Genomic DNA, 19379 nt, shown 5'->3' on the forward strand with positions numbered 1-19379 from the left:
TTTATGTTGGCCAAAGACCCTTATAAAGTGATTTGAGCACCTTTATTGAATATAGCGGTATATATAGCGCAAGTAAATTTTACTCTCTTTCTCTTTCTCTCTCTCTCCCCTCTCTCTCTCTCTCTCTCTCTCTCTCTCTCTCTCTCTCTCTCTCGACATGTTAGATTATTATAGCTATTGCTACATATGATGCGAATATCTTGGACGGTTATTGATGCTATGAGTTTAGGTAAAATGATCACAACATCCACCAGTCGGAAATAACGTACCGTCATACAAAACTACGAGTAACCTTGAACGTTAAAAGTCTGATTGATATAATTTAGTGAGAACTAATTACCAAAATGACTGCCTTAATACAATAACATAGAGTGGAATGATATCAATTTCGTTCCTTCAACAGTCAAATTGATATAATTTAGTGAGAAGTAATCACTATTGTGCGCAAGACGAAAGATAGAATAACAGACAGTAACTGGGATCGGTTCTGTCGGCCACATAGCCTCACTATTAATTAAAATTTATTTCTAATTTCACCAATTTTTGGAGTAAACACACAGTTCTTAGTATCAAACCTATTGTAAATTTGACGCTGATCACGAATCCGACGTGAAAACAGCGAAAATCCGAAAAAAATTGTCCACTTTTTTATACTGCCACGCCCCCGATCGCCGATCGCTCAAAAAAATATCTGCCCGTATGTGGGCAAAAATCATCTGCGATAAACGCAGGGATCGGGTCACAGCGATAGGTCATCCGTCCCGCTTCCAGCGGATGTCGGCGTCTATAGAGGGCTTTAAAGGCTCCATACACGCACGGTTTTGATAGGCGTCCGAACCACGATCAGGCAAACCGGGGTGAAAACGCAATGTGTGTGGCCAAATACCTGCCCGATAAACCTAGGTACGGTCCATCGCTCGCAAAGCCCGCTTTGCTTAATATTTTTCGAGGCGATCGGCGATCGGGGGCGTGGCAGTATAAAAAATTGGACAATTTTTTTTCGGATTTTCGTTGTTTTGACGTCAGATTCGTGATCAGCGTCGAATTTACAATAGGTTTGATACCAAGAACTATGTTTTTACTCCAAAAATTGATGAAATTAGAAAAAAAATTTAATTAATATTGAGGTTATGTGGCCGACAGAACAGTGCTCCTCCCTGTTTTGTGGTATGACTCGCTTCCAGATCGGAAGGTTCAGGTTTCGAGACCCGCTCTGCGTTGCGCAGAGTTGAGTCCTTGGAAAATGCTCTTTACTCACATTTTCTCACCGTACTCAGGTGTAAAATGAGTACATGGCCGTTCGTTGAATTTGTTAGGAAAAAATGTCACATCGCCTGACAGACGTCATGTCTCGTCTTTCAAGTTTAATATTGCTGTTGCCTTGGGACCCCTTGTAAAGCGCTTTGAGCACGTGGATATTGCGCCAAATAAATGCTGTGTTATTATTTTTTTTTAATAATATTTTTATAAATGTTGCGCCAGGAAGAGGTAGATGGCAAAAGTTTCGTTCTTGATCATCGTAAAATTTATAAAGGATTTCATACAAAATAAAAAATAGTTTTCATAATTTTCAATGTAATGATATAATAATATGCCAGTTCTTTTTTTTTCTTTCCTCCTCACCCGTTGACGCGACATGACGGTCGACCTTGACACAGACATTTGGGATTGGCAGATGCCAAAAAGTCTTGACTACGTGATGACAGGGGTGGGCATTGTAACCCTGAATTATACTCTACAAACAACGCCCCCCCCCCCACCCAAAAAAAAGAGCTGTGTGCGTGTGTGTGGTGGCGGTAGTCCCGAGGAGTACCCGTTTCACCTGCCACGGGAACACTGTCGATTTGTTTTATAAATAATAATAATAATAATAATAATAATGACGATAAATAACAAATCTTTATTGTCCACAAAATGGAAAAATTTCCGTGGTCTACGTTGCTTTTAAACTTAAATCGGATTGCAAATGTATTGATGTTATGCGTATTGGAAAAATACTCACGACATCTCCATCGGGGTATAACATTAACACACAAAACTGCAAACGCGAACGTTCATTGTCTGATTGATATAACTTAGTGATAAGTTAATTATAAAATGCTGTCTAAAAGCAATAACAACGGGTTGACTAACGTCAAATTCATTCCTTCTATTGATGCTCTGTGTTAAATTAAAATACTCACAAAGTCCGCCAGCCAGAAATATCACTCCAGCCCAAAGATCTGCATGGAACCTTGAACGTTATAGTCTGATATATTTTAATGAGAACTAATCATAAAAATGGGTGTCTAAAAACAATAACAATGAGATGAGTGACGTCAATTTGGTTCCTTCTATAAATATCCAAGAACTTTACTCACTCCATCCGCTCTCTCCTCCTTCAATACATATGAATCTATTCTCTCATCACTTTTTTGTGCGGCTATGCATGTGATCTTGTGAAATGACACTCGCCTTTGGATCGGACGGTACTGGATTCGAGTCCCGCTCTGAGTGGCGCATAATTGAGTCCTTGGAAAAGGCTCTTTACTCGCATTCTCTCACCTTGTTCACTGTTAAAATGAGTACCTCGCTGTTTACAGCGTCGTCTCTGTCGGGAAACAATTGCAATATCGCTTAACAGTCATGTCTCGTCTAACATGTTTTTATGTTGGCCAAAGACCCTTATAAAGTGATTTGAGCACCTTTATTGAATATAGCGGTATATATAGCGCAAGTAAATTTTACTCTCTTTCTCTTTCTCTCTCTCTCCCCTCTCTCTTCTCTCTCTCTCTCTCTCTCTCTCTCTCTCTCTCTCTCTCTCTCTCTCTCTCTCTCTCTCTCTCTCTCTCTCGACATGTTATATTATTATAGTTATTGCTACATATGATGCGAATATCTTGGACGGTTATTGATGCTATGAGTTTAGGTAAAATGATCACAACATCCACCAGTCGGAAATAACGTACCGTCATACAAAACTACGAGTAACCTTGAACGTTAAAAGTCTGATTGATATAATTTAGTGAGAACTAATTACCAAAATGACTGCCTTAATACAATAACATAGAGTGGAATGATATCAATTTCGTTCCTTCAACAGTCTAATTGATATAATTTAGTGAGAAGTAATCACTATTGTGCGCAAGACGAAAGATAGAATAACAGACAGTAACTGGGATCGGTTCTGTCGGCCACATAGCCTCACTATTAATTAAAATTTATTTCTAATTTCACCAATTTTTGGAGTAAACACACAGTTCTTAGTATCAAACCTATTGTAAATTTGACGCTGATCACGAATCCGACGTGAAAACAGCGAAAATCCGAAAAAAATTGTCCACTTTTTTATACTGCCACGCCCCGATCGCCGATCGGCTCAAAAAAATATCTCCCCGTATGTGGGCAAAAATCATCTGCGATAAACGCAGGGATCGGGTCACAGCGATAGGTCATCCGTCCCGCTTCCAGCGGATGTCGGCGTCTATGGGGGGCTTTACACTTTACACCTTTTTTAACTTGAGTTTTTCAACTCTGCATCACAAAAACATTAAATGGTCCAGATTTCCCGAACCATTGTCCTGTGGCATTTCGCAGCGCAATGCATGTATTGGGATAATTTGTTAACAGTATATGAAATATCTGACAGTTATGACATTCATCGAGTCACCAACAATTGGCTTATTGATTTTCAAAAGTCCATCAATCTACCGTTCACATATATTGTCATGGTTACATAGTTTTATCTTACAGGGAGTGTATGATGGTTTGCATTCTTGCTTTCCGAAACTGACTTGTATGACTGGGTAGGGTCTTCTGACCTCCCATGGTTGGCATTAGTGCCGCGCTGAAGACCGGTCTGGACCGCGGTCCGACGGTCTTTTAGCTGTGAACCGAAGACCGGTCCCAGAGGGGAAGACCGGCGGCGGTCCTCACTTCTTATCACCTTTCAACTAGTGCGGGGCGGTCCTTGCAAGGACCACGGTCCTACGGTCTCGCGCCATAGCCTACTACTTCCCCAGCGATTCGTTGCTTCGGTTGCCTATCTTCCACCAATCACCACCCATCCCACTTAATTAATCGCACCCACCCCCCTTTGCCATACACTAAACGACACAGACGACCATACAGGCAGACGACCACCAACCTCCACTCCGCAAACCGCCCTTTCGTGTGTGAGATGGGGGGAACAGGAGGCGCACGCCTTGGACGATTCCATTATACGGGGTAAATTTCAAAATTTACTACACCATAATGATCGCAATGACAATGATCTATGGTGAAGGCATGACCCCTCTTCTCTAATGGGTTATTATTGTTTGAAATGTATGTGACTACAAAAGATGTGTGTGTGTTTGTGTGTGTGTGTGTGTGTGTGTGTGTGTGTGTGTGTCGAACCTAGCAAGTAGCAAATCCGATTTTTTGTTTCTTTTGTCCATCTCTTGTCACCACTCCTTTCTATCGCAGTGTTGTCATTTAAAATAATACAATAATATTAAAATTTCGTTTGGTGTTTTTACTAATCAAATAATATGAGTTTCATTAGTTTCTTCCTTCCAAAAAACCCAGTTATAACGTCTGAATTTTAAAAAGTCCAATAGAATATTTGGGGACCCCGATAGCTCAGTTGATAGAGCACTCTCTTTATACGCAAAGGGCCAGAGATCGATCCCGGGTGCAGTCGATTTTTTTCTGAATCCCTGTCTACTCAGCAATGAATGGGTAGCTGAGTTTGTTAGATCTGGCGAAAAGTCACCATCGACCCCTCTTATCACCTCATCCACCCCCTCTTATTATAACTTCACGTCTCTCTCTTACTCTTCAATGCTCGCTGCCCTCTAATGTGTGTGTGTGTGTGTGTGGGGGGGGGGTAGGAGTTGCGTGTGGGTATCAACGCCACGAACAACTCGATCAACGCCTTGGGCGATGCCATTATCTCCATTAATGGGGATAAATTTCAAATTTTATTAAATTATCGAAGTAACAATGAAGTACGGTGAGCAAATAAAGAAGGCATCACCCCTCTTCTCTAATTAGGTTAGAGGTTCAAGAATGAACGATCCCACGGTCTCAAAGGTCAAACCGGTTCGAATTTCCAATAGTGCGGGGCGGTCCTTGGCAAGCTTAAGGACCACGGTCCTACGGTCCTTGGGAAATGAAGACCGCAAGGACCGGTCCTAGGACCGGTCCTTTTCGACATTGAACATTCCTGAGAGACTGTTGGAAATTCGAACCGGTTTGACCTTTGAGACCGTGGGATCGTTCATTCTTGAACCGTTAAAGACCGCTACACGATGAAAACCGTGGTCTACAGGAGTAAAACACACGGAGTAGTCACACTCATTTCAAATTGTAACCTAATTAGAGAAGAGGGGTGATGCCTTCTTTATTTGCTCACCGTACTTCATTGTTACTTCGATAATTTAATAAAATTTGAAATTTATCCCCATTAACGGAGATAATGGCATCGCCCAAGGCGTTGATCGAGTTGTTCGTGGCGTTGATACACACACGCAACTCCTACCCCCCCCCCCCCCACACACACACACATTAGAGGGCAGCGAGCATTGAGAGTAAGAGAGAGACGTGAAGTTATAATAAGAGGGGGTGGATGAGGTGATAAGAGGGGTCGATGGTGACTTTTCGCCAGATCTAACAAACTCAGCTACCCATTCATTGCTGAGTAGACAGGGATTCAGAAAAAAATCGACTGCACCCGGGATCGATCTCTGGCCCTTTGCGTATAAAGAGAGTGCTCTATCAACTGAGCTATCGGGGTCCCCAAATATTCTATTGGACTTTTTTAAAATTCAGACGTTATAACTGGGTTTTTTGGAAGGAAGAAACTAATGAAACTCATATTATTTGATTAGTAAAAACACCAAACGAAATTTTAATATTATTGTATTATTTTAAATGACAACACTGCGATAGAAAGGAGTGGTGACAAGAGATGGACAAAAGAAAACAAAAAATCGGATTTGCTACTTGCTAGGTTCGACACACACACACACAAACACACACATCTTTTGTAGTCGCATACATTTCAAACAATAATAACCCATTAGAGAAGAGGGGTCATGCCTTCACCATAGATCATTGTCATTGCGATCATTATGGTGTAGTAAATTTTGAAATTTACCCCGTATAATGGAATCGTCCAAGGCGTGCGCCTCCTGTTCCCCCCATCTCACACACGAAAGGGCGGTTTGCGGAGTGGAGGTTGGTGGTCGTCTGCCTGTATGGTCGTCTGTGTCGTTTATGTATGGCAAAGGGGTTGGGTGCGATTAATTAAGTAGGATGGGTGGTGATTGGTGGAAGATAGGCAACCGAAGCAACGAATCGCTGGGGAAGTAGTAGGCTATGGCGCGAGACCGTAGGACCGTGGTCCTTGCAAGGACCGCCCCGCACTAGTTGAAAGGTGATAAGAAGTGAGGACCGCCGCCGGTCTTCCCCTCTGGGACCGGTCTTCGGTTCACAGCTAAAAGACCGTCGGACCGCGGTCCAGACCGGTCTTCAGCGCGGCACTAATTTCCAACAGTCTCTCAGGAATGTTCAATGTCGAAAAGGACCGGTCCTTGCGGTCTTCATTTCCCAAGGACCGTAGGACCGTGGTCCTTAAGCTTGCCAAGGACCGCCCCGCACTAGTTGGCATGAGGTCACTTCTATCCCCCTACATAATATGTATTTTGAGTTGCTTAGTGTCTTTGACTTGGAATGGGATTACTTCGTTTTGTCCTTGACTGAGAAGGGAAACAGTCAAATGCATGGTGTAAATTTTTGAGGTGATATTTTTTATTCCTTGTAATTCATATCTCTGTTATGTACTCTCATTTTTTAATGCATAATTATTTACATTTGAGTGTACTCCCTTTAGTAAATGGGGTCCTGTATTTGTGACGGTACGAGACTTTTAGGTGGTCTCAAGCTAATTACACTCATAGCATACTCTTGGAATATTCATCTGTTCCATATTTGAACCATTTTCCTTTATCTTACCTTTTCTCGCGTGCCTTCAATTGTTAATCTAGAATTGTTTACCATCCCATTTTCAACCTTTTTTTATTATGCTGAAATGACCTAAACGTGTCGCAAGCGCCGTAAAGCCCTTGAAACAAAACTAATCTGGTATGATCTCTTTGCTTTGTTTTCAATAAAAAATTATGACCTCTTGTGTTGTCTCAAAATGCACTCCTAAAAATAGGACACTTGTCCCATAACCTTCAATTGAATTTTTTCTCTTCACATGGAATTGATCCTGTTGTATTTCGAGATAATACTGTTATAGAAGGAAACAAAAATAACTAATCATGGACTTTCGGATCCATGCTGAACAACATCGACCAATCAAAATTGAAAAAATGAGGTTGTTGAAATTGTGGATAATTATAAGTATCTAGTAGTGATAGACAATGCCCTAGACTGGAAAATTCGATCACTTTTTTTTTTTTTGTTTAGCAATAAAGAGACATTAAGAGACAAATCAAATTTGAAATAAAATATATTGATAAATTGATGAAATCAAAAATTCAATGAACAAGACAAAAGCTGAAAAGTCACCCCAAAATGAAAACCGAAAAAAATAAAGGTTATTTCGGCTGCTTCATCATTAAAACACACTCACATACACCGACACGAATTATAAAAAAATAACTTTATTTATCGATAAATTATACGTTAACTGACGCAATTTTCAAAGTTATATGCGTTGGATATTGTTTAATTAACCCGGGACTCGTACAATGTGATTAAAGTAAAAACAGATTTCCATTACATTAGCCAGACATGTACAGGAATAATAGGTCACGTGACCATTAAGCACGAAAGGTCAATTATCCCCACCCCACCACCACATTTTTGTGCACCTTTCTGTCAGTAATCCAGGAGTGTTTTAAGTACAGTACTTGCTGGATTCTTCTAGCAAACTAAATTTCAGCAAGCTCTACAATACGCACGCTGGAGCTGAATGACAGATTTTTTTTCTATATAAATATAATATTTCGATATGACGTGAGCATCGGATTTCTAGTTCTAGCACGCTTTTTAGCTTCTCCCGAGAGCGTGTTAGGATCCAGCGAGTGCTGTACTGACCTTTGAACCTCACCGTCCTTTTCGCGTTGTGCGCAAGTGGGGTTTAACTTCTAATTCTTAACTCAACGTAAGTGTCATAACCGCCATGATTCCCATACAACAACAAAAACAGACTATTTTGATATTTTAACACTCTTCGAGTTATCATTTTCAATGTTTGGACATATGGATTACAATTATTAAAAGTTGTGCTAAGAAATCAAATCAAATTTACTCATCCCATAATGTACCTTAAATCTTTTTCAACATAAAAAAGAAGAAGTTAAAACCCAATATATGACAATTATCGTGTTTATTAATCAAAAAAATAACGGGATAAAAAGATGGCTATCAATTACAAAAACGGTTGCTCGTGGAATCTAAGCAAAACATCCAAATGGTCGCAAGCCCTGCATTCTCTCCTGATCAGCTGCTCTGCCCGAAAGAAAAAAGATACAAACATTTCCGTGAATAAAAATCAGTGTATAAAATAATGAGTGTTTCAATTGTGAATTAAAGTATGCCTGAGATGATGATGATGCTGATGATGATACATCGTTTTCAGCGCCCATGTTAAATATTTACACATTGATAGTGATATATACGGTATACGACAACATGTACTCATTTACAGGTCTGATAACCCAAGTTGCTATGTCTCATTGTGTTAATGGACTGGAAATACTCTCAAGCCAACACAAAATGCTGTCCATTACAAACCTATTATTGCGTTCGGTTAACAGATCTGCAAATGTGTACATACGAATAACTTGCAAATCCTTTTTTACAAGGGTGTAGACTGAAAAGGTATCAAAACAATGCTTCATTTTTGTCCTTCCCGTATATCATTTTAAAGTACCGTACAGTATAGTCACCTTTCCCATCCACACAGAACCGCGGACGCACCAGTTATTGCATTCGTGCACCGTCGCAAACCTGCCCGGGAGCTTCGTCACACCACACCAGTCAACTAGATGCTCTGCGATTTCGGGTTCTTTCCCACATCGGGTAGCTACATGTTGGACAGGTGGAAAGTCCCCACTAAGGAAGCGATTTTGCCATGAGGCTGGTTCTCGACCAAAGCCGATTCGCTACCACCCAGTGTCTCCTCTTACTGGTGGAGAAGCCTGGCAACTTCTCACCCCGCCCCCTCGAGGGATTGAATTCGTCCAAACCGACGTTGGCGGATTCGATTAGAAAGAGAGGAGAAAGAGCAAAAGTCTAATTTTTAAAATTAGAATTCGATAAATTAGTATTTGGCAAAATTCTGTGGCGTTCGTTATAGTGATAAACGTGAGTCATTGCACGTTCTTGGACTCGAGACACAGTCTAAATCAAGTCTGAGAGTGTGAGTAGGTGATTAGACACACACCTCCAACTCCAACACACATTTTCTTCGGCCAATCAAAGATGGATTTTAAATTCGAGGACCCCAGAGATGTCGTTGTCAAAACAGTTTTCTAACCCAAACAGGGTGCATGTCTCTTCCTATGTGTTAATCATACGTTGTCACATAAACAGGAGATTTAAAAATATATTGAACACTTAATAATATAAAGAGGGCGAACCTTTTGTCATCCGAGAACTATGAATAGGTTCTCACCTAACTGTTACACAGGTTACAAGCCTTTCTACAATGGGTTCTCGTATAATATGAGTTGCAGTATCCCGTTCTTGCCCAATAGCTGCAATACTGGTGCCTGTTTTGGCAATCTGATTACGAAATGAAATATAAATAATATATGTAAAGTGGCAAAATTATGGATGAATAGATAGATAGAAAAATATATATAGATAGATAGAAAATAATAAAAAACAAAGACCATGAAATATTAGGGCTCAACTTTTGATAAAATGAGCTATTCATAATATAATCCAAGTATAATTTTGGTTCAAGCATTAATTATTTTCAGGAAGATAGGTAGATAGATAAATTAATAGTAATAGATAGATATGGATGAATTTATACATATATATATATATATATATATATATATATATATATATATATATATATATATCTATATATATATATATATATATATATATATATATATATATATATATATATATATAAATTGATAGATAGATAGAAAATAATAAAAACAAACACCATGGGATTTTTAGTGCTCAACATTTTGATAAAATGAGCTATTCATAATATAATCCAAGTGTAATTTTGTTTCAACCAATCACTATTTTCAGGAAAATAGGTAGTTAATAAATAAATTAATAGATAGATTGATAGATAGATATATATGGATGGATATATAGATAGATATATAATAGTAATAGATATTGATGATAGAGAGATAGATAGATATAAAATAATAAAAACAAACACCATGAAATATTAGTATTAGTGCTCAACATTTTGATAAAATGGGCTATTCATAATTTAATCCAAGCATAATTTTGTTTCAAGCATTCACTATCAGAAAGATAGATAGATTAATGGATAGACAGATATGGTTGGATTTATAAATATAAATATATATATATATATATATATATATATATATATATATATATATGTTATATATATATATGTATATATATATATATATAAATATATATATATATATATATATATATATATATATATATATATAGAGAGAGAGAGAGAGAGAGAGAGAGAGAGAGAGAGAGATAAGTAGATAGATAGACGGATATAGAAATTGATAGACAGAGAAACCAACAGTTAGAAAGCTAGATTCAGGGTGAATTTCAAATTCAGATGTCCTGCTCTTTTTGTCCAAACTTTAATCGATCAGTCCAGAATGGTAGTCTCTATGCATATTGTGCTGTCATAAGATGTACAGTTTTAACATATTATGTGCACGTAAAAGTACACGTAGGATTTTTTTTTTTCTCCATGGCGTTCGTAATTAGTGACGTAGTGCACGAAAAGTTTCTTTACAATTTTCTAATTTTTTTTTTTTTTGCCCCCACAGATGACAACATTATTTGTGGCTCAGCGGTACTGTCTTTGCTTCGTACCGGAAAGGTACCGAGTTCGAATACCCGCTGCGCTGTGTGGCCTTGAGCAAAGCCACCTCGCCCTAGCTCAGTTTGCGGCGCTGCACTGCGGCTGACGCCTGGGTTATTCCAGCCTTCCCTTGGAATAGACCTGATAGACAAATTTCCCCTAATGGGAATTTTATTTAATTATTTATTTTAAATATGAAATAAGTGCACGTTTAATTACTTTCAGCATGTATGTTGTATTTATGATCAATGATTTTGATGATTATTAGAGTGAATAAGACTCCAAAAAAATAAAAATAAAAAGACAACGACTCACTTCCACCTCCCGTGCCACCGCCGCCGCTACAGGCTCTGCAGGCACGAGTACAATGTTGCCTCATCCAGTCACGGTTTCGGGAGCATTCGCCAATCCTGGCCCAGTTGTTGCAGTCGTAGTCACCCCAGCTGTTAACACATGGCCCTGAGAATAATGATAATGAAGATGATGATGACGATAATGATGATGATGACGACGATAATGATGTTGACGATGATGATGATGATAGCTTTCAAATTAGCCATTCGTGTATTATAATACGAGATATAATGTTTAAAGACGCACATTGCGAAAGGTAATAATTTTTGTTGCCTTACGTGTGGTAGTGGTAGTCGTCGTTGTTCTTGTAGTTGGAGGAGATGTGGTAACGGATGGTCCTGTTACTGTTGCACCTGTGCTCGTTGTTGCTGCAACATGAATAGGGGAATGTTGATGATGATGATGACGACGACGACGATGATGATAATAATAATAATAAGGAAAAATCTTGGTCTCCCTAGCCTAAATGGACTTGCTTGACTCACAATTCCACACGAGTAGATGGTGGCGGTAAAGTAACATATTTATTTACCAAATATTTTTCTTGGTGCTCAATATCTGATACAAAGTAATCGTTTCGCGTCGGAAAAAAATAACTCTGAAGTTCCTTTCTCTATATACAATAAAATTGATACCACGAATGACACAATCGGCTCATGAAAGTCATTTTCCACACCAAAGTCGTAATTTTGTCCGATTTTTACCAAACAAAGCGCAATGTCAACGATTTACGCCCGCGAACAAAAAAAGGATCAAATGGCAATTTCTGCAACATATTTTATTTTTGACGCAAATTGATCAAAATCAAAGCACAATTATTCCTAACCGTTTTCATCTAACGTGAAAAGACAGGCTCCATCTTCGTTCTGAATTGTTGTGAGAACGGGAAAGAGAAATTGATCACGCGATCAAAAATTCTCGTTCGTCTCACCCTACGAGTGAAAATCTTTAAGTATTGTCAAAGACGGCCAATTTTGTCGGGTCTTAAGGGTGACGGTCTTAATCAAGGTCTATTGTATTTTTTAATAAGTAATTATTTATTACATTTAAGTTTAAGTGCTTTGTCTGCTTCGCTTCAAAAGGATATTTTGCAATTTTTCCTGAAATTCATGAAATTTGTCACTCACATAAACTTCCTACAAGAATTATTTATCTCCATTGTTACCAAACATAGGAATGATGGGTTACATTTCCAAATTGTACACCTTTACTCTAATTCTTACTCTTTTTTAAAAGCAACCTTACACCTTTTCTTGGATTGAAGTTGGCAGCTTTGCGTATGACACACCTGAGCTTCCACAGCGGACTTTGGCATGGAAGCATATAAACTCGCCACCACCAAAATACCTTTAAGTCTGCCATTATCAGTTTTAGTTTTAGAAAAAAAAAAAAACAATATGTGCACTATATTTTGGGATTATAAGGGAATCCTGTTAGTAAATTTTATGCCCCGAGGCATGACAATAAATCCTGTGAAATTCTAAATAATAATAATAATAATAATAATAATAATAATAATAATAATAATAATAATAATAATAATAATAATAATAATAATAATAATAATAATAATAATAATAATAATAATAATAATAATAATAATAATAATAATAATAATAATAATTGAGGCGAGCAATTCAAATCATGAGATGTGGGATGCTCAGTTCTGGTATTCTTCGGCAATCGTTAGACACGGCTACCTTAACAGGAAGAAACCTGATTGCATCTTTTAACTGTCGAAAGAGTGAAAATGGAGAGGCTTCGTATGGGAACAAAACAGACAATGGACGTTTCGGGTACAAACCCTTCGTCAGCACAACAATTGGTTGCAGTATACTGCATTTTCATACAACCATTTTCACGATCACCGGCTTCAGGCAGCCCCTACCGTTTTCATCTTTTAACTGGAAACATTTTGAAAGATTTTGACCCCCCCCCCCCCCCCCATATATACACATGATTCAACGCTATGTGATTTTTATCTTTTCATACACCTGAAACGATTTTGGCAGGCTAACGACATCGAGCTCCAAGAAGCAATGCACAATAGATGTACCTACATCAGTAAAATCAGTTGCGACAAATTTCAGCGAGGAGGGTATACAATAGCTGGTATTGTGCAATAATTACCTCAATCTTGAAAGCGATTACAGGGAGGAATAACCAGAGGTTAGTCACGACCAGAGAGTTCTACTATAAAAGTGTTAAGGTTGACTTCTGTGGTCACAGCTAACAATGCAATGTGTTTACAATTGACATGAAGATGTTTACTATGAGTTTGATTTCTTTTTTTTTAAATTGGTGCTGGTCTAACGGGAGACGTATGCAAAGTATTTTGAAATGTATTGAGTACCATTTGAATTTTTTTTAAAAACAAAAACAAGTGCTTACGTCTTGTAGGTGTGGTAATTCCTGTTGCAGGTGAGATAGTGGTAGAAGAGGGAGGTGGTGACGGCATGTAAGTTGTTGTGGAACCAGATGGCGGCGGTGAGGGCATGTAGGTGGTGGTCGTCGGGGGTTGTGTGGTGGTTGTTGTCGTTGTAGTTGTCGTAGTCGTCGTCGTAGGAGGTCCTGAGGAATAAAATGACGCTAATGTATCAGACTACATGATAAGACCTGGTACCACTGAGGTTGGTTGGGTTTCTTCTCTCGCAAAAAAAAAAAAAGATATTAAAAATTAACCTTCATTTGACACTGGTAAAAATAAATGAAAATTATGAAGGTATTCTGAAGAACATAATTTTATTGTGTGTGACTGTGCATGTGTGTGTAGGTGAGTGTGTGTGTGTGTGTGTGTGTGTGTGTGTGTGTGTCTATTTAAACGACAAAAACAACTTTAATTGAGATAAATGGGGGGGAAAAAGACTATGGGAGGAGGAGGATGGATACTAGTGAGAATTGAAGCCGGACCATGGGATTTGGGCACCAGAGGAGAATGAACCTATAGGAGGTGGGAACTAATGGGGATTGAACCTGGGACTACGAGAGGAAGATACCAGTGGAGAGTGAACCAGGGACTCAGGGAAGTGTACACCAGTGAGGAGTGAGCCTGGGACTATGGGAATAGGATATCAGTGAGAAATGAACCTGGGACTATGGGAGATGGATACTAGTGGGAATTGAAGCACGACGATGGAATTTGAGCACCAGAGGAGAATGAACCTAAGACTATAGGGTTGGGCACCAATGGGAATTGAACATGGGACTACGAGAGATAGACGAGGACGAAGACATTAGAGTAGGTCCATTTTTATTTTTGAAAATATCAAATTGATAAATTAGAGAACAAGCACTGGTGTAAGATAAAGATATTAAAAGTGTGCATGAAACCGTGTCAAACAAAACTAAAAAGATAATATAAGGAAAAAAATCATACCAAAAAAAAAAATCACTCTTCCTTGACTGAGGATCGAACCTCAGACATCCTGATTACCGGTCAGACGTGCTACCATTGCACTACGGAGGTTACCCGATAGCTGAGTTACAGCATGTAATACTCACACCTTGTAAAGAATAGAGGCAATAAAATCCGCCCAACTATCGAGTGACCTGTGTTGTAATGGTAGCAAGTCTGACCTATAATCAGGAGGTCTGAGGATCGATCCCCAGTCAGTTTTTGAATGTTGTTTTAAATTGTATTCTTCTTTCTTGCTTTATCTGGCACTAATTCATACACACTTTTTTTAGATCTTCTTTATCTTGCACCAGCCCTGCTCTCTATTGAATGCCATCGTCATATTGTGTTCAGTGTTTGTATTCTGTGATGCAAGCGTAAAACGCGTACTCTTGTAAAGAATATTATAGATATTAAAATCGTCATAACTATCCGGTAACCTCTGTGGTGTAATGGCTGCAAAACTGACCGGTAATTAGCAAGTTTCAGGTTCGATCCCCAGTATTTTTCTTATTGTTTTGTCTGTCACTATTTCATACACACTTTTTCAGATCTTTATCTAGCAACAACAGCGGCATGGTCGGTAAGCCACACCATTCTCCCTTTTACGATAAATACCGGCAATGCCATGAGCATGAATATATTATTATAGTTTACCTGTCGGGCAAGAGTTACAAGACTTTTGACAATTCACCCTCATAAATCCGGGGTTTGCATCACACTCCCCTCTGGCCGCCCAACTGTCACACTGATGACCAGGCCATGTGTTGGTACATCCTGCAATTTTTTAAAATGGTAACAATATTAAATAACACATATTCTTTTGCTCTCTAATCTCATAGTTATTTAAAGGGGACAGCTTAAACAATATGCATTTTATTGGAATGACCACTTTCAGTCACATGCCTTCAATCCGCTTCATTTCGTCAACACTTTTTTTTAACTTTCGTATTTCTTTCATGATCTTAAGGGTTGTGAGGGAGAAAAATGTCATTGTGCCTTCTCGATTAATGTACGTAGCATTTCGCCAAAAAGAACAACTCTGAGCCCTATCTTATTGTTTTGCAACTATTTGCTTGCCAAATTTTACTTTGCTCTAAACATGCACTTTGGAATATATTGAATGATCGTAAATTCGTAATTTAAGGCTTCTCTCATTGTTCTGCAACATATTCTTTTATGAATAGGACTCTTATGTTCAGTTTGCAATACCTTTTTTATTAACGGTACGAAAGACATAGGAAGTAATGTAATTTTTGATCCTACCTGCCATCCGAGCATTAAAGGAATAAAAGAAAAATTTTCCCGATATAAAGTATGTTAATTTAGAGAAGTAAAATCCGAAACGATTGGGAAAATAATTAGTAATATGGACGAAAGAAAGGCAACTAGAGAAGACAATAATAACAATTAAATGCGAGCGTGCTGGTCATGGACTTGTTTTCATGAACACGGACTAGCGCATAGGATATATATTTCAGACAGGCAGTGGAGCTATCATGTAGGCGTAGATATCTCAATTTATTCAAAGAATTTCCTCGTTTTTTCAGATTGGACTGTTTCATACCAGACGCTGCAATTTCAAGACTCGTTAATATTTTGCTAAAGAATTATTGCAAAATTTTTATGTCCATGAATGTGAATATTAATTCTCGAATTTCAGAGACACTTTCAAATAATTTTGTTCTTATATCCTCAGAATTGCCAATATTACTTACAGGGCCATGTATGTATTTATCTGCATTTATTTTTTTATTTAAAAAAAAAAACTTAATGCGGCCACATTTTGAATGTGACGGTCACAAGCCCGTTAAACGCAGAGTGAGGTACACATTGTATCATGAAATGGAATCATCTGGATTATTCTTCCAATGGATTAAGATTATGGTGTATTTCTTATTTGGCCTAAATATTTCTGAGGATCAATTTTTGGTTGTGATATTCATGACATGTAAGTAGACACCCTTATATTTGGATATTTTTCACTTTCTCTTTCTTACTTGACTACTTGCCAAGTTATATTCCAACAATGAGAATAATAGCATTTCTGTCCCTCACTACTATTACTCTTAAGTTAATAGACTTTGATTAAAAGTACATGTCAATGCTAATGGAGAATATGGACTAACAAATAATAACAATTAAATATGAAATAGATATAGTCTTCTTAGTAATAAGTAGTAATCGTGTCATGATAATCATCCTGATTATTATTATTATTATTATTATCATTATTATTATTATTATTATTATTATTATTATTATTATTATTATTATTATTATTATTATTATTATTATTATTATTATTATTATTATTATTATTATCTTATTATCATTTTAATTATTATCATCATCATAATTATAATAATAATAATAATAGATCTTTATTGTCCATAAATATGGCAATTTGTCATAGAAATAGAAGTATTCAGATTTTATGGGGTTCCTTCTTGATATTTCGTACTGTTTGCAATATAATAACTATCAATTTGCATTGCCCTTAATTAACCCATGTGTGATTTAAGCAATTATAATCAAGGTTAGTTATCATCATTTAAACTAGAATCGTGAAAAATATAATTTCTCAATAAAAATAGTTGTAGAGAGGCACTTTTAAAAAGCGTTTTAAACGTTTCGTCATTCGTACAGATTCAATGAGGGCCAGTTTTAGGCCCCCAATAGAATCGAGTCTCTTCCGGGTTATGTGACCTATTGTCTGTTCATTTGGATCAATATCCATTCTTCTGCTACTGATAGCAGTCTCTACTGATTCTTTCCAAATCCGTTTCGTTTATGTGATAATATTTTGTTGATTTCTATTGATTTGAAAATGCTTTTCATGATTTCATCATCCTCAAAAGACTTAAAGAATGTTACAACTAAATTTGGAATAAATTAGAGTTAATTCGGTTCTATGAAGCAGATAGAATACATTGAAAGCTAATCGTGCATTGTAAAAACTTGCTACTTGTCACAGGAGTAGTATTTGGTACTGAAGTTGTTCTTCCACCGCCACCACCACCAGTGCCACAATCAACTCCTTGAGGACAAACACATTGACAGTTTTTATCCAAAAATCCGGGATCCTTGCACGATTGGTCAGCTGAACAGTGCTCTGAAGGTAAACAGAAATTACATTGCAAACTTTGGCCAATATAGAAAACAAAATATTTCTAACCAACTGCTATAAAATCCATCAAATGGCAACCTGATTCATAAACATACTTTTGCCGTCAAATCTTTTTGGATATAATATGATAATTAAGTCTCTCAAGTCGCTCCTTATTTGGAAAGAGTTTGTGAGTTGATCGAAGAAATTATCATGATGATAATAAGCCAAAACAAGGCTAAGTTGTATTGGGTTGTATGTAAAGTCTATCTCGATTAAATACAAATCGTCAAACGACTTTGAAAGCAATAAAGAATTGGACAACCTGAAACGATTTCAGCTATTGAAGATTCAATACAAAACAAGTTAGGTACTCCTGGTCGCTTTTTAAAAGCATTCTATTTGTAAATAGTTGAAAGTTGGTACAGTTCTAATTGTTAGTTTTCAATAGAGTCAAATTTATCATAATTGAGATATCTTTTTTATCAAAATTAAATCATTTTATTATATGCAGTAAAATTACTTTAAACCGAAAGACGATAAACCGAAAAATACCTTAAACCGCAAAGGATTTAATAAATTGTACTAGTTTCTTCATTATCTTTGTACTAATTCTTACGATGAACCAAAATACTTCTAAGAAGGACTTTCTTTAAACCGAAACAACTTGAGAACACCTTCCCCTTTTCTCTCTCTATTTTTCTTCAAAAATTCAGGAAGGTGGCCCCACATAATAATGCCCGGCGATATTAAAACAAAGAGCGTAAGTATAAGATAAGGGTGAGGGGTGGGGGGTAGGCAAACAGTTCAATAACTGCACTTTGGTTTGGCCAGCACCACGATTGCAGACTGGAAAAGGAAGACAACGGGTGACTGGCAGGCGAAAAATGAGGAAAGAGAGGGAGTTGGGGTGTAGAATCACGCAAGCGAGATGTTCTCGCTCGTGTGTTGATGCTTTGGAAATGACAGGATTTTCAACACGGCAATAAGGAGGGGGGTGGTAGACAATTTACCATTGACATGCCATTTCATTTCCACTTTGATTGAATGTGTGTGTATGTGTGTGTGTGTGTGTGTGAGAGAGAGAGAGAGAGAGAGAGAGAGAGAGAGAGAGAGAGGTTCTATGTAATTAGGCCTTTGAACCTAATGGCTTTTCAACAAAAGAGAGGTGTGTAGTAGACAGCTTAGCATTGACACGCCTTATCATTTCCATTTCACTTCACCTCTGAGTAGCCGCGCATCATTCATTATCAATTATCGCACAAGAACTTTCGATCTTATTTTAGCTTTACATTTTACTAAAAGATGTCTAAAAGAAAGCACTGTGCTTACACGTTGGAGTTTAAAATCAAAATACTATGTGAAGTCGATGAAAAAAAAAGTTGATCAAGGCGGAGATATGTAAAATACACGGTAGCCCGAATTCAGCTCTTTCAACAATTTTGAATTGAAAACGAAAACCCCCAAAGATATTTTTAAAACAC

At 37.6% G+C, this 19379-nt stretch overlaps 1 protein-coding gene across 8 annotated transcripts in view; it reads right to left on the bottom strand.

The window, feature by feature from the left end:
* Positions 1–8345: 8345 nt before the first annotated feature.
* LOC144980958 (blastula protease 10-like) overlaps positions 8346–19379 on the bottom strand; it is a 38293-nt gene continuing 27259 nt past the window's right edge. Inside the window, exons 9-15 of one of the 8 annotated variants that reach the window (XM_078928969.1) lie at positions 17755–17901; positions 15444–15563; positions 13784–13963; positions 11671–11760; positions 11354–11497; positions 9653–9762; positions 8346–8479 (exon numbers count right to left, since the gene is read on the bottom strand). In XM_078928969.1, coding sequence (XP_078785095.1) covers positions 9653–9762; positions 11354–11497; positions 11671–11760; positions 13784–13963; positions 15444–15563; positions 17755–17901 — 791 coding nt within the window. In that variant the 3' untranslated portion in view covers positions 8346–8479. Of the gene's footprint in view, positions 8485–9617; positions 9763–11353; positions 11498–11670; positions 11761–13783; positions 13964–15443; positions 15564–17751; positions 17902–19379 lie in introns of all 8 variants that reach the window. The other 7 variants (XM_078928970.1, XM_078928967.1, XM_078928964.1 and 4 more) reach the window with 7 other exon arrangements.

Source organism: Berghia stephanieae, chromosome 10 (genome assembly GCF_034508935.2).
Source record: "Berghia stephanieae isolate SIO BIC M18660-M18661 chromosome 10, UCSD_Bste_1.3, whole genome shotgun sequence".
Lineage (NCBI taxonomy): Eukaryota > Metazoa > Mollusca > Gastropoda > Nudibranchia > Aeolidiidae > Berghia > Berghia stephanieae.